The sequence below is a fragment of the Chionomys nivalis genome, chromosome 5 (assembly GCF_950005125.1).
Source record: "Chionomys nivalis chromosome 5, mChiNiv1.1, whole genome shotgun sequence".
NCBI lineage: Eukaryota > Metazoa > Chordata > Mammalia > Rodentia > Cricetidae > Chionomys > Chionomys nivalis.
This window is the reverse complement of record NC_080090.1, coordinates 90,778,453-90,794,678: the sequence shown is the minus strand read 5'-3', so window position 1 is coordinate 90,794,678 and position 16,226 is coordinate 90,778,453. Positions and strand designations below refer to the sequence as shown.

General features: G+C 42.6%; 1 protein-coding gene across 1 annotated transcript in view; it reads right to left on the bottom strand.

Moving 5' to 3' along the window:
- Mcm6 (minichromosome maintenance complex component 6) overlaps positions 1-11,822 on the bottom strand; it is a 32,383-nt gene extending 20,561 nt beyond the window's left edge. The window contains exons 1-4 of the mRNA XM_057769849.1: positions 11,632-11,822; positions 8,268-8,414; positions 5,666-5,776; positions 3,260-3,509 (exon numbers count right to left, since the gene is read on the bottom strand). Of these exons, the coding sequence (XP_057625832.1) occupies positions 3,260-3,509; positions 5,666-5,776; positions 8,268-8,414; positions 11,632-11,738 (615 nt within the window). The 5' untranslated portion in view covers positions 11,739-11,822. The remainder of the gene's footprint in view (positions 1-3,259; positions 3,510-5,665; positions 5,777-8,267; positions 8,415-11,631) is intronic.
- Between the last annotated feature and the right edge of the window lie 4,404 nt (positions 11,823-16,226).

Genomic DNA, 16,226 nt, shown 5'->3' with positions numbered 1-16,226 from the left:
GTAACAGAAGCTGAAGAGATGTTTCAGTGGTTAGGAGCACTGGTTGCTCTTCCAGGACTTGGATTTAATTCCTAGCAGGAATTAAGGGTCATAAGCATCAGCAACTCCAGTCCCAGAGGCTCCAATGTCCTCTTCTGGTTTCTGTAGACACTACATGAATATGGTACGTAAACATACATGCAAGCAAAACACCCACATGCATAAAAATGAATGAATAAGAGTTTTGTGCCCTAAAACTACTTTTAGTCAAATAGGTCAACTGGCTAAGCAATTACATCTACTAGTGCTGGAGAGATGGTTCAGCACTGTCTGCTTTGCACACAAAAATCTTGCACCCTAAAACTCCTTTTAGGCAAATAGCTCAACTGGTTAAGAGATTAATCTATCAGGACCGGACAGGTGGCTCAGTAGTTAAGAACACTGTTTTTGCAGAAGATCAGAATTTGATTCCTAGCACCCACATGTAGACTTATAAACATCATCTACTTCCTGGTTATTTTATCACTTTAACACAAGCAAGGGCTGGAGAGATGGCTCAGTGGTTAAGAACTCTGGCCGCTCTTCCAAAGGTCCTGAGTTCAATTCCCAGAAACCACATGGTGGTTCACAACCATCTGTAATGAGATTTGATGCCCTCTTCTAGCCTGCAGGGATACATGCAGGCAGAGCTCTGAATACACAATAAATAAAATTAAAAAAAAAAACAAAAACAAAAAACACAAGCAAGAGCTATCTGGGAAGAGTTCCTCTATTAGAAAAATGCCTCTATCATTCAGGCCTGGTAGGCAGCCTGTGGGGCATTTTCTGGATTAATGATTGATGTTGGAATGCACAGACCACAGTGAGGTGGGCCACCCCTTGGCAGGTGGTCTTGGGTTATAGAACCATAATGACCAAGCCTTGGAAAACAGTAAGCAACATTCCTCTATGGTAGTGGTTCCCAGCCTTCCTAATGCTTTGAGCCTTTAATATAGTTCCTCATGTGGCAGTGATTGCTAACCATAAAATTATCTTTGTTGCTACTTTATAACTGTATTTCTGCTACTGTTATAAATTATAATTCAAATATTTATGATTTCTGATGGTCTTTTTTTCTTAAATCTTTATTTATTATGTATACAATATTCTGTCTGTGTGTATGTCTACAGGCCAGAAGAGGGCACCAGACCTCATTACAGATGGTTGTGAGTCACCATGTGGGTGCTGGGAATTGAACTCAGGACCTTTGGAAGAGCAGGCAATGCGCTTAACCGCTGAGCCATCTCTCCAGCCCGATTTCTGATGGTCTTAAGTGACTACTGTGAAAGTATCATTTGACCCTCCCCAAAGTGGTCACGACCAGCATGTTGAGAACCATTGCTCTATGCTCGCTGCTTCAGTTCCTGACTCTAGGTTCCTGTCCTGACTTTCTTCTATGATGGACTAGAACTATAAGCTAAAATAAACCCTTTCCTTCCCAAGTTGCTTTTGGTCATGATGTTTTATCACAGCAATAGACTCTCATTAGGACAATCTGTAACTCCTGTAACACAGAACCTGACACCCTCTTCTGGCCTCTGTGGGCATTATATGCATGTGGTATACACACCAACAAACAAAAACCACTCATAGATAAGATAAAAAGAATTCTTTAAAAACTTCACTTTTGAGCCAGGAGGTGGTGATGCACACCTTTAATTCCAGCACTCAGGAGGCAAAGGCAGGTGGATTTCTGTGAGTCCGAGGCCAGCCTGGTCTACAAGAGCTAGTTCCAGGACAGGCTCTAAAGCTACAAAGAAACCCTGTCTCGAAAAATCAAAAACAAACAATAACAAGAAAACAACAAAATAAAATACCCCACCCCACCCTACTCCCTACCAGAAAACTTCACTTTTACCAAGGTGGTGCACACCTTTAATCCCAGCACCTAGGAGTCAGAGGAAGGGGAGTTCTGTGAGTTCAAGGCCAGCCTGACGATCTGTAGAACAAGTTCCAGGACAGGCAGGACTATTATACAGAGAAATCTTATCTTGGAGCCACCCTCCCCGCCCCTCCAAAAACTTCACTTTTAGTTGGATGCGTTGATGCAGGCCTGTAATCACAGCATTTGGCAGCTAGAAACAGTAAGATCAGGTCATCCCTGGCCACACTGTGAGTTCAAGATCTGTCTGGGCTACATGAGAATCTGCCTCAACAAAACAAAATCAAAACCCAAAAAGCTTTACCTTTTACTATAAACTCCCTGTTTTCAAAATGACTAAAGATTTCATCCATGTCATACCCTCCTTAAACTTCTCAAAGAAGTTTTTTTGAAAACGCAGAGGCAGGTCAATGAGGCCGTTCTGGTCTACAAAGTGAGTTCCAGGACAGCCAGAACTACACACTGAAACTGTTCAAAGCCCCCGACAAAACACAACAAAACTCCACACCTAACTACTTCAATACTGACCTCTAATGGGGGACAACTATATTTGTCAATGAATGTTTCCCACTGGAAAGCAAAGAAACAGTTATAGGCACCTTCAGGAACACAGGGATTTTTTTTTTTTTGGTCAGAATGGCCAAATACATACTGAAAGATGACCTTGATCTTCTGACCTTCTGCCTTCAGCTCCCAAGTGCTGGGACTAGAGGCTTGTGAGCCTGCTAAATCAGGCGCATTCCCAGCCTAAGAAACAATTACGTTCTCCTTTGTTCTTGCTACTCTAACACTGGAGACAATTGTTATAGGATAACCTGCAATGGATAAGGAGTCAGAGAAGAAAACCTGTAATTTTCTTTTTCTATTATGTAGCTTTGGTGGTCCTAAAGTTGCTATGGAGACCATACTGGCCTCAGAGATCCACCTACCACTGATTCCAAGTGTTGGGATTAAATGTGTGTGCAACCAAGACTGATTCTTGTAATTTTGAATGCTATGAAAGGTCTTGGGAAAAACACTTGCTGCACATTAAAAACATACTGTTCTATGTTCTTCCCAAGAATCCCTAGAATTTGTGAATATTCAAATTCTGGTTATTTCCCCATCTCTAGTTCTTCTGAAAGAGTTGTAGTTTCCCTCACAGAAAGGAGAGCAGCTTCAGAAATAAAACTTGCTCATGATACAACAAAGAAACTATGTAAAGGGAGAGAAAACACTAACACATAAATTCCTTAAAAACTGTCATCTACAAGTTATCACAAGGACCAAAAAAAAAAAGGTATTAGCAGTGAATCTAATCTAATAATCTATCTGTCTAATAAATACATACATGAATCTGATCTAAACATAAGTAAATACCTTTTGAAAATCAACAAATCTTGATTTATTAGTGTCTAGCAGGAACCTCTTCCTGTTGGCACACACTGGATTTCGGCAGATATTTGGCTGTGTGTATTTGAACTGTTGCTCGACATCCTTGATCACTGTTTGACAGTCCAGGCACAGGAAAGTTCCACTCACAAGCTCAGGATGCACTGGGTGAGTGCGTACCACTTGCCCACTGATGCGGGTGAGCACCCCAATCCTGGATGAAGTGAGCTCACGAATCCTGTTTAAAGACAAGTGTTATTTTAATAGATATCCTTTCCATCTTTCTTTTTTTTCCCCTGAAACAGTTTCTCTGTGAAGCCTTGGCTGTCCTAGAACTCACTCTGTAAACCAAGCTGGATTCAAACTCAAAGAGATCCACTTGCCTCTGCCTCCCAAGTACGGGGATTAAATGCATGTGTCATCACTTCCCGGCCTTTCCATCTCTCTTTTTCCTTCAGTTCTGGGGATTGAACCTAGGACCTCGCACACTGAGCTACATGCAACCCTAGCCCACTTTCCATTTCCTTAGTGTAGGAAACCTAAGAAATTTTTCTTTTTAAGTTTTTTTGTCTTAAAGATTTTTAATTATGTATGAGTGTATGTCTATGTGTGGGTAAGTACATGTGAGGGTAAGCGCTTTCAAAGGTCAGAGACACTGAATCCTCCTAGAGTTACAGGCAGTTGTGAGCCTCCTGATACTCGTGCTGGAATGCAAACTCATGTCCTCTGCAATAGCAGTTCACACTCTTACCTGCTGAGCCATTTCTCCAGTCCATAATTTCTATTTTTATTAGGAGTGATTAATGGTAAACATGCTTTAAAAGAATGGAGATAAATTATTACATAGACTCTCCTAAAAGAATAATTTGGTCAACATGCCTATTGCTAATTTATGTAACATAAATTCCTTAAAAAAATAAAAATGAGCCGGGCAGTGATGGCATATACCTTTAGTCCCACGACTCATTCAGGAGGTAGAGGCAGGGAGATAGTTGATAAACTGTCCCAAAAACTTGAATAAATAAACATCTATGAAAGATGAAAAGAAATAAAAAAGCTGGATGCCTAGACACGCATCTGAAACCACAGCATGCTGTTGAAGGGGTAAACCAGATCTTAGGTGCTTGATGCCAGTCAGTCTAGTCGGAGCGCCATCTCAAGCTTAGTGAAAAATACTTAGTTTCAGAGAACTCAGTGTACTTGCTGCTATTCTAGAAGATCTCAGTTCAGTTCCTAGCACCCCTATCAGGCAGTTCACAACTACACATCACTGCAGGGTATCTAGTACCTCTGGGCATTGTACATACTTGGGACCCATGAATACACGCAAGCACACACAACACCCACATGAATAAAACTTTTAAATTATTTCTAATGGTTAAGAATGTTATGTATTTAAGCTGGGGGGGGGAGGGCTTAGCTGAGCATGGTGGTATGCGCCTTTTTCATTATTTATTTTTATTATGTGCATTGGTATTTTGCATGCATGTATGTCTGTTTGCATAAACTAGATGCTCTAAAAAAGAGTTACAGACAGTTTTGAGATGACGTGTGAGCTCTGAGAACTAAACCTGATCTTGTGGAAGAGCAGCCAGTGCTCTTAACCGTTAGGAAGGCAAAAATAGTCAATCCTTGTAAAAATTGATCACTCTGATTTCAAAGCCAGATGCTCTACATACTGAGACTCTATATTCATTAAAGTTCTAAAATTCATTAAATTCTTTTACTTTTTTTCTTTTTTGAGACAGGATTTTACTATATATCTCTGGCTGATTTGAAACTCACTTTGCAGACCAGCTTGTTTTGAACACAAAAGAGATCACATGTCTCTGCTTCCTGAGTGCTGGGATTAGGCATGTGTCAATCAGTGGCCTTAATCACAAATTTCTGCAACTATTCTTTGTTCTCACACCCTCCCCCAGGCACATCCTGCCTGACAATACTGAGTATCTGCCTCACTTCACACTGTCCATCCTATCTCCATGGGAAAACAAGTTTCTCCAAACTAAATTTTCTGGGTAAAAGGTTTAAAAACTTCAATGTGTCAAGCTGAACTGGGTGTGGTGGCACATGCAAAGAAGAGACTGGATGCTTGGGTGTTTGAAGACAGCGTGAGCTACATAGCAAGACCTTACCTTTCAATGACAGACACAAAGAAGAGGTACTTCACAGCATCAGTATTTAAGTACTTACTACAATCCTGTTACTATCAAGTAAAAAGATTTTTACAGCAACAAATTTGTCTTTGATGGCTAAAGTAGAAAACTCAAGACAAAAGACATGATAGAAGAGAAGATTGAGACTCAGCAAAGAAAGAGTGGTCTCTATATTATATAGACAGCTATTGGCATGACCGGGCCCATGAGATTCACCCCAAAAAGATTCCTTCCTCACTTGTGTCTGGTAGGCAGGTCTTGAAATGCAACATAAAAATCCTTGGCAAAAGGGATCTCCTTTCGGTCTTTGACAAAGGTCTTCAAGGCTCGACACAGGTAAGGGTAGACTCTGAAAAACAAACAGGACCAGTGACAGTTTACTCTTACCAAGACTGCCTTCTTTTTCATGTTTGTCAACTTAAAGAGTACAGCATCCCACCTGGTCATAACACTGCAAGGCAGATGCTTGCTTTGATAGTAAACGCCACTGTTTACTCCTCCAGCCAGTCTTTTTCCCTCCATGTAATGGGTATGTGAATCCATGAAAATGGGAAGCCAGAAAGCAACACTAGCTGACTTCCTGCCTCACTCTTTGTACAAACGGTCTCTCACTTGCTAACCAGCAAGCCCCCAGGACTGTCCTCTCTGTTCCCTAGTCTTGGGGTTATTGTTATTACTGACTACTCTGGTTTATGTGGGTAATGGGAAATAAACTGATCCTAATGCTTGTACAGCAAGCACTTTCAACCATGGAGCTATCTTCAACTGTTCTTGACTAGCTATAACTAAAAAGTTTCAGAGTACCTCAACTTCCAATCCACCATGAAAACAGGATCATGTCTCCTAATTTATGTGTCTTCTCCTTTATAACTATTGACAAAAATCCAAATTTATACAAAGATTTATTTAGAACAAATGTAGATCATTATAAAATGTGAACAAAGCTGGTTTTTTGGTTTTGGAGACAGGGTTTCTCTAACAGCTCTGGTCTTTGTAAACTAGGCTGGTCTCAGACTCAAGAGATGCGCCTATCCCTGCCTTTCGAGTACTGGGATTAAAGGTGTGTATCACCACTGCCTGGCAACAAAGCTGTTTTTCTCATACATAGTTGAAAATAAAATGAGCTGAAGTTATTTCTACCCCTAAAATACTCAAGCTATGCTGGAATGTGGTGGTGCATACCTGTAATCCCAGTACTTGGGAGGCAGAGACAGAGATATCTGAGTTTGGTATACAAAACAAGTTCAAGACCAACCATATTGAAGTCCTGTCTTAACAAAAACAAACAAACAAAACAAAATGCCACACCTAAGCTACTAAAATGTATCCAAGGAATTTTATATGGAAAATTATACACTAGGCCAAAAAGGGAAGGATGCTGTATCTGTATTATCTCCAAAACTATAGATACATAGGAACACATCAAAATGCAGTGAGATTGCCTGGCAGTGGTGGCGCACGCCTTTAAGCCTAGAACTCTGGGAGGCAGAGGCAGGTGGCCAGCCTGGTCTACAGAGTTTCAGGATAGCCAGGGCTATAGAGAAACCCTGTCATGAAAACCAAAACCAAACAAACAAAAAATGTAGAAAGATCCTTGTAAACTCTATACTTGCAGATATTAGAGGCTTTGGATGCTTGCTTCAACAAACCAGCAAAGAATGGCAACCAATGAGTGGTAAAGTTAAGAACATTAAAAGTAATTTGATTTTTCTCCTTACTTTTCTTTACTTAAAAAAAAAATATTAGATACACATGGGTTGTCAAGATGGAAAAGTGGGTAAGGGTGCTGTCACCAAGGCTGAGAACTTGTGTTCAATCCCTAGGACCTACAAGGAGGAAGGACAGAACTGATTCCTGTAAACTGTTATGAATTGCACACATGCACAAGGGCACACATCCCTTATAAATAAAACTTTAGAAGAGACAATACAGGGGCTAGAGAGATGGCTCAGTGGTTAAGAGCACTGACTGCTCTTCCAGAGGACCCGGGTTCAATTCCCAGCACCCACATGGCAGCTCACAACTGTCTGAAAATCCAGTTCCAGGGGATCTGACACTTCACACCAATGCACATAAAATAAAAGTTAAATAAACCATAACCAGAAAAATTAATTTTTTTAACAAAACCAATAACATTATTGCTATAAAGATCCCTTTAAGTAGCCATAAGTGGTATGTGCTTGAGGTTCCAGCTGTTCAGGAAGCTGAGGCAAAATCTTCACAAGAACTCAAGGTCAACCTGAGAAGCACCATGGTGAGACCCTATCTGAAAAAGTAATATCCTTGGTCCAAAACCAGGACTTACTACAGTTACTCTAAGTACCTATTCCAGGAATGAAACAGGATAGTTAAGATCAAATAAAATGAGAAAGCACACACCTTTAATACTAGCATTCGGGAGGCAGAGGCAGGCAGATCTCTGTGAGTTTGAAGCCAGCCTGGTCTACAGAGCAAGTTCTAGGATAGACAGGGCTATGTAGGGAAATTCTATCTCAAAACAAAACAAAACAAAACAAAAACAAAGAAAGAGAGGGGGGGAGGAAGGAAGAGAGAGAGGAAGAGAGGGAGGAAGGGAGGAAGCCCGTCAAATTGAACTAAAGCAAACATTTTCTTCTTGGAAAAACTATATAGAAAATAACTATTTTTTTTTAACATCTGACATAAGGAAACCCAAGCTCTACAAAAGCCTATGTTAATGGGACCACTTGTACCAAAGGATCTCTCCTTAGAAGGAAGTAATTGTGACAAATGCCCTTCTTTCTTACAGGGACACACCCAGGGCAAGAAGCTGGTTTTTCAGGCTTCATGTCTATTCAAAGGAAAAATGAACATGCTCTTACCTATAGAACTCTTCCTGAATGGTGGTAGAAAGCTGTTGGTTAAATTGTTCCAGGTCTGCAAAACTCACAACTAGTGTGTTTCTCTCAGGACGAATCAGCTCCTCTGCAAACTGCAAGTATTTAATTTCTCCATCACTACCTTGGAACCTGAAGATACAAAATCACATTAAAGAGAGGAACTAAGCAGAAAAAAAAAAAAGAATCTGCACACTAGGTAACTTGGTATATTACTTTTTTATTTTTCCAAGACAAGGTTTCTTTGCAAAGCCCTGGCTATCCTGAAACTCGCTCCGTAGGCGAGGCTGGCTCAGAGATTCACCCGACTGCTTGGATGATTTAACATTTTCAAAATAACAGGTTTTTAAAATTATTGTTATGTGTAATTAAGATCCGACAGTTAAGAAATGTAGCTAAAAATACAAAGATTAAATTTCCGTTAGTCATTATTTAAGAAGCAGAATAGAGGCTGGGAATGTAGTTCAGTGTTAGAGTGCTTGCCTAACATACACGAAGCCATAGATCTAATCCCCAACACCACAAAAAAATTTAAAGCAAGCAAAACAAACACCAGCACACAGAGAAATGAGGTATCACTGCTAAAGACCCCAAGGAAATGAAAACACATGAAGTAAAGCTGGTGGCTTCCCAACCAAAGGTAAAACAGAATAGCATACAAATATATTTTCTGCTTTTTTCATATACTATGTAGATTAGGTTTTGTTTTGGGCAAAATTATTCCTCTTCTAACTACATCAGGCTTAAACTCTTCTAAAATGTTTATTTCAGACAGACCCAAGCATAAAGCATCACATCTGATACCTAAGGCACAGGAAAGGCAGTGTTTTTCCTGTCCTAGGGTTGGCATTCTTAGGAGACAAAATACAAACAAATAATATTTCTATTGATGAGAAGTGCCAGAAATATAAGTCAATTATGCCTACAGGAGTATCTATAATAAAGATTCATATGTAAAAGTAACATTGGAATGTTTCCTTCAAAGTCATTAAAAGTTACATTCATGAAAAAAAGTGGATGGGCTTGGTGGTGCAGGCCTGTAACACTAATTACTGGAGAGGCTAAAGGTGGAAAATTGGAAGTTCCAGGACCATCTGGGTAACTTAGAGGGACCTTTTCTCAAAATAAGAGTCAAAAGAGGCCTGGGAAGCTGTGGACAGTGGTGCACTCCTTTAATCCCAGCACAAAAAATGATTTCTGTCAATTCTAGACAGACAAGGCAACACAATAAGTCCCTGTCAAATAAACATACAAAAGAGGGTAGATGCTAGAGATATAGCTCAGTAGTAGAATGTTTGTTTAGCATATATCAGACCCTGGGTTCCTTCCCCAACACTTTAAGAAAAACAAGCAAGCAACCAAAAATAAAATAGGTGATAGAACCACCTATAGTGACTGATGGTGGTTTTGGAGAATGAAACTGCAATAGAAATTTAGTAGTAGCTGGGTGGTAGTGCACACCTTTAGTGCCAGCATTCAGGAGGCAGAGGCAGGTGGATTTCTGAGTTCGAGGACAGCCTAGTCTACAGACTGAGTTTTAGGACAGCCAGGGCTACACAGAGACACCCTGCCTTGAAACACAAAACAAAAATTAAGGAGAAAAAGAAAAATGTACTTTATTCCATAAACAAAACCAAAGCTGTTTCTGTGAACCAAAGTGTTGTTTATGCTGAGCTTCGACACTGACCTACAGTGAAGTTGAAGGTAATTCTTTGTTTTGTTTTTCCGAGAAGGTGGGTCTCTCTGTGTAGCCCAGGCTGGCCTTACACTCCGAGATCCGCCTGTCTCTGCCCTAGCGCCCTGGGAAGGCACTTTTATTATCTGCTGAAAGGAACCTTTCTAACACCTTTGTGAGGTGGGAGGGTGGCTAGAGGGCCGAGAATGCCAGAGAATGGGAAAGCATCTGGAAAACAGCAGGCCTACTGCGCTCACAAGAGAAGAGGTGGCGGCCGGTTGGTGGTGGCGCACACCTTTAATCCCAGCACTCGGGAGGCAGAGGCAGGCGGATCTCTGTGAGTTCGAGACCAGCCTGGTCTACAAGAGCTAGTTCCAGGACAGGCTCCAAAACCACAGAGAAACCTGTCTCAAAAAACAAAAACAAACAAACAAACAAACAAACAAAAAAACCAAAAAACAAAAAAAAAAAAAGAGAGAGAGAGAGAGAGAGAGAAGTAGCTACTGTTTATTGTCTGAAAGGTTTATAGAAGTGGTTCTCAACCTTCTCAAGGCTGTGATCATTTAAAATACAGTTCCTCATGTTGTGGTGACCCCCAACCATAAAATGTCGTTGCTACTTCATAACTGCAATTTTGCTACAGGTACTAATTGCAATCTGATATGCCAGTCCCCAGGTGTTGAGACCCATGGGTTGAGAACCACTGGTTTATACTTTCACCAAGAATCTTGAGTTGGATTGTACTGACTGCCAAGAACATTACCAAAAGTAGGAAAAAGGAATTTAAATCAGTTTTAAGTATAGCAGAATTTCAGAAGAGAGCAGTATTGTTCATGTAGCCCAAAGGAAGACAAACGGATAAACAATATGATAGGTATATACATGTCACGTAATTTTACTCTGCCTTAAAAAAAACTGACTACAGAAAGCTGCACATCTAGCAAAATTAGCCACACACACTACTTATACGAGGCACCTATAGTCATCCATTTCAGGGCTTTGGCAATTATCAGTGGGCTAGGAAACGGGCGCATAAAACTGGTTATTTAATAGGCAGAGTCTATGTGGAAAGATGAAAATTTCCAACAGGTATGATATAGATGACTGTACAATGCAATACAAGATGCTACTTTTTGTGCACACCCCCAAAAAGTCAAAACAGTGAGTTTTTGTTACATACTGGCATAATCCCGAAAAAAAAAAAAAAAAAAAAAAAACAATTCTGTAAACCCAGGCTCGCAGCACGGCAAGCTCTACAAGCTCCCAGCAGCCGGCTGTGGCTTCACCATACTTAAGAGGTAACGGGTTCCGCTCCAACCCTGCCCCCCTGGGCTGTGATGCGAGCACTGAAATAAAATAGCTGGGTTGGGTTCGACTCCCAGCGTCGCATCAACCCGGCATGGCGATGCGCGTCTGTCACCGCAGCACTCGCGACGTGGAGGCATGAAGATCGCTAGTTCAAAACCATCTCTAGCTATTCGAGTTCGGGGAAACCCTGTCTCAGAAAAGGCAAAGAGAAAGAAGCAAAGCATGGCGTAGGAAGGCGCTGGGGAAGGGGAGGGAAGGCTCGGCGCGGCTTTGGATCCCGGCCTGGTCCGGTTCCATCCCTCCCCGACCCTGAGCGTACGCGGCCCCAGGCTCCGCCGGCCCGCCAGCGCCCGGAAGCCCACTTACTCTTCTAGGAAGTCTAGGAACAGCTTCTGGCATTTCTCGGCCACCTCGTCGCGCACCTCCGGGTGCTGGCTTCCGGCGCCGGGCTCGGCGGCCGCCGCGAGATCCATGGCAGCGCTGAGAGTAGGAACCGCTGAGGAAAGACCACCACAGAAGACGGGCCGCAGCTTCCACGCGTCGCTCCTTCCGCTCGGCCGCTTCGCGCGCGCCTCCGCCAGGCCCCGCCCTCTCACCCCAGCCAATCATGGAGCAGGAGCTGGGGTACTTCGCGCCAAACCTGTCCAATCAATGGCGGTTCCGTCCAGAGCCCCTCCCACCACACGCGAATTTCGCGCCAAATGTAGAGTCGGTGAAGCTTTTTGCACATGCGCTCTGTAGTCTCGCCCACCCTCAGGTTGTTTTGACTTCTTGAGGTGGAAAGTGGTTTGCGTCTACGTCATGGTGGATTTTTTTTTTACCTTCCTTTGCGTTTCTTTCCTTCCTTCCTTTCTTTTCTTTTCTTTTCTTTTTTTTGGTTTTTCGAGACAGGGTTTCTCTGTGGTTTTGGAGCCTGTCCTGGAACTAGCTCTTGTAGACCAGGCTGGTCTCGAACTCACAGAGATCCGCCTGCCTCTGCCTCCCAAGTGCAGGGATTAAAGGCGTGCGCCACCACCGCCCGGCTTCTTTCCTTCCTTTCTTTCTCTCCCTCCGTCTCTCTTTTTTCCCAGAGCAAATGTAGATTTATTAAGTGATGGGAAAAAAACTTCAAAGAAAGAATAGTTTTTCATATTTTTGTGGTTTTTGTATAGTCTCCTAGTATTGGGAGTTAAGAATAAGGCACTGTGAAAGGGGAAAAGTCACTCTGCTAAGCCCCTCTGAACTGTCTAGCTGCAGGAAGTAAGCTGTAAACAAACCGTAGGAGAGAGAGAGAGCCCTCTAAAAGTTAGATGGAGGGCTGGAAAGGTGGCTCAGAGATTAAGAGAACTCTGCAGAGACCCGCCCTCCTTGGCCTCTCAGCACCGACATCAGATAGTTAAATAACTCCAGCTCCAAGGGATTTGAAACCCTCTGCTACCTTCTGTGAACACCAGCATGCCCATGTACATACACACATATCTTTTTTTTTTAATTTATTTGTTTGTTTCTGTTTATTGAACCTGTCGCCCGTGCCCTGCTCCCCCCCATGGGCGAGTTGGTGGGCTCGCTCCCTTCGAAGCCTGCCGGTCCCAGGCACAGTCGGGCATGGTTGTACCTGGATGGGAGATACACATATTTTTGTTTTTGTTTTTGTTTTTTTGAATTTTCAAGACAGGGTTTCTCCGTAGCTTTTGGTTTCTGTCCTGGAACTAGCTCTTGTAGACCAGGCTGGCCTCCTGCCTCTGCCTCCCGAGTACACATATTTTTAACAAGTCAAAGACAGATAAATTCTGCTGAAGGAGGAGGCATACTTTCCCGATCCTCCTGACACAGTAAAATCAGGAAAACATTTGACATAGCCCAGGCTGGCCTTGAATTCCTGATGGGACCATCAATCACATTGGGTTCGCGTGCTTCTGGGACTGAATCCATAGTTTCCTGAGCACTAGACAAGGGCTGCCTTGCTATTAAATAATCCACATCGCCAGCCCTTTGATACACTGGTGCTGATGGCTTGAAGCTGTGTTTCACCAGTACTTTTTTTCTGTACCTCCAGGACACAGTAAACCTGCACAAACAAATTTAAAATATCACTTTTTTTTGAGACTTACAGGATGTTAACATTAATGTCAAACAGGACAGACCAAATTAATATTTTATTACTATTGTACTGGGTGGTTGTGTGTGTCAACCTGACACAAGCTAGAGTCATCAGAGGAAGGAGCCTCAGCTGAGGAACTGGCTCCATGAGATCCAGCTGGAAGACATCTTCTCATTTAGTGATCAATGGTGAGTGGTGCCATCCCTGGGCTTGTTGGTCCTGGGGGTCTATAAGCAGGTGAGCTGAGCAGGTCATGGGAAGCAAGTCAGTAAGCAGCACCCCTAAGGGCCTCTGCATCAGCTCCAGCCTCCAGGTTCCTGCCCTGTCTCAGTTCCTGTCCTGACCTCCTTCAGTGATGGACAGCAATGCTGAGGTGTGAGCTTAACAAACCCTGTCCTCCCCAACTTGCTTTTTTGGTCATAGTGTCTTGTCGCAGCAATAGAAACCCTAACTAAGATAATTATTAAGGTGTATACTATAGGGCTGGAGAGATGGCTCAGAGGTTAAGAGCATTGCCTGCTCTTCCAAAGGTCCTGAGTTCAATTCCCAGCAACCACATGGTGGCTCAAAACCATCTGTAATGGGGTCTTGTGCCCTCTTCTGACCTGCAGGTATACACACAGACAGAATATTGTATAAATAATAAATAAATATTTAAAAAAAAGATGTATACTATAGAGATCTGCAATTGAAGGTGCTTACTAAGAGGTGCTGAAGTCTTGAAGCTGAGTGTGCCTCAGTCCTTCACAACTCCAAATGTAGCCTTCACTGGATGAGTGCATTGGCAATTCTAGAGGAACAAAACTGGCAGGGCGGTGGTGCAGGGCGGTGGTGTGGGCAGTGGTGGTGCACGCCTTTAATCCCAGCACTTGGGAGGCAGAGTCAGGAGGATCTCTGGGAGTTCAAGGCCCACCTGGTCTACAAGAGCTAGTTCCAGGACGGGCTCCAAAGCCACAGAGTAAATCCTATCTCGAAAAAAACAAAACAACAACAACAAAAAGGAACAAAATTGATGGAATGATATATGATATATTAAGGTTAGCATATAGGCTGTGGTTCAACTAGCTGAGCAGTACCTGTATCCCAACAAAAAGGCCAAGAATCCAGTAGTTGTTCAGTCTACAAGGTCGAATGTCTCACTGGTCTTCATTGTTTGTTGGAGTCCTGGAGAAACAGGTTCTAATACCATCTAATACCATCGGAGGATTGCCTCAGCAGCAGGAGAGATGAACTTGCCAGTGAAAGTGAGGGCAAGCAGGCAAAAAACAAAAGGCTTCCTTCTTCTATGACTGTCTATATAGGCTGTCATCAGAAGGTGTGGCCCAGATTTAAGGTGGGTCATTTTTTTTTTTCAGGGTTTCTCTGTGTAACTCTGGTTGTACTGGAATTTGCTCTGTAGACCAGGCTGGCCTTGAATTTAGACATTGTCCTGCTTCTGCCTCCTGAGTGCTGGGATTAAAGGTTTGTGACACTACCACCTGTCTTTGGGAGATCTTCTGATTATAAATGATCAGATTTAGGTTGGATCTTCTGACCTTGATGGAGGTGGGTCTTGTATTAATCTGTTGCTTTCACTGGTTAATTAATAAAGAAACTGCCTAGGCCCATTTGATAGGTCAACCCTTAGGTGGGTGGAGTAAACAGAACAGAATGCTGGGAGAAAGAAGCAGAGTCAGTGAGTCGCCATGATTCTCCCACTCCAGACAGACGCAGGTTAAGATCTTTCCTGGTAAGCCAGCTCGTGGTGCTACACAGAATATTAGAAATGGGTTAGATCAATATGTAAGAGCTAGCCAATAAGAGGCTGGAACTAATGGGCCAGGCAGTGTTCAAAAGAATACAGTTTCTGTGTAATTATTTCAGGGCATAAGCTAGCCATGCGGGCGGCTGGGTGCCCGGGACGCAGCCCTGCCGCTCATATTACAACATCACCTCACAGGAGCCAATCAAGAAAATCCTTCATAAGCCGGGTGGTGGTGGCGCAAGCCTTTAATCCCAGCACTCGGGAGGCAGAGGCAGAGGGATCTCTGGGAGTTCGAGGCCAGCCTGGTCTACAAGAGCTAGTTCCAGGACGGGCACCAAAGCTCCAGAGAAACCCTGTCTTGAAAAAAACTGGAAAAAAAAAAAAAACTAAAAAAAAAAAGAAAATCCTTCATAGGTGGGTTCATAGGTGGATCCAGCTATTTGGGTTTTAGTTGATTCTAGAAGAAGACAAGTTGACAATCAAGATTAGCCATCCCTGTGTGTGTCTGTCTGTGTGTGTTTTGCTTTGTTTGTTTTTCCTTTTTGATAAAGTGCCAGGCCAGCTAGGGCCACAAAACAAAATCATGTCTCAAAAAAAAAAAAGAAAAAAAAAGAAAAAGAAAACAAAACAAAATGTTACACTAAATCTGATAACCCAATCCCAGAAAGATAAACTGGTATCATTTGTGTATTTGTGGATAAAAGTTCTACTTTTTTTTTTGAGACAGAGTCTCACTGTGTTGTACTGGAACTCACTTTGTAGACCAAGCTGGCCTCAAACTCACAGAGATCCATCTGCCTCTGCCTTCTGAGTGCTGGAACTAAAGGTGTGCACCACCACTTCCTGGCAACTAGTTTTGAATCCTTCCTTATATGAGGGTATATAATTAGGAGAAACAGCAGAAACCTGGAAAGTAAAAAGGAACTATGGAGGTTGTAGGAAGAGCTCGTGAAAGGAGGCTAAGTGCATTGAGACGAAAGACAGTTAAAACGGGGAGGGGCTTTAGCTTGAGAGGGACAGGAAAGGCAAGGCAGAGGAGAGGAAGAGGGAGGAGGGATAAAGAACACTAAGGATGACTGAAAAATTATAGCCTGTATACATATGAAAGTAATTTTATGAAGTTATTCCACTTGAGGT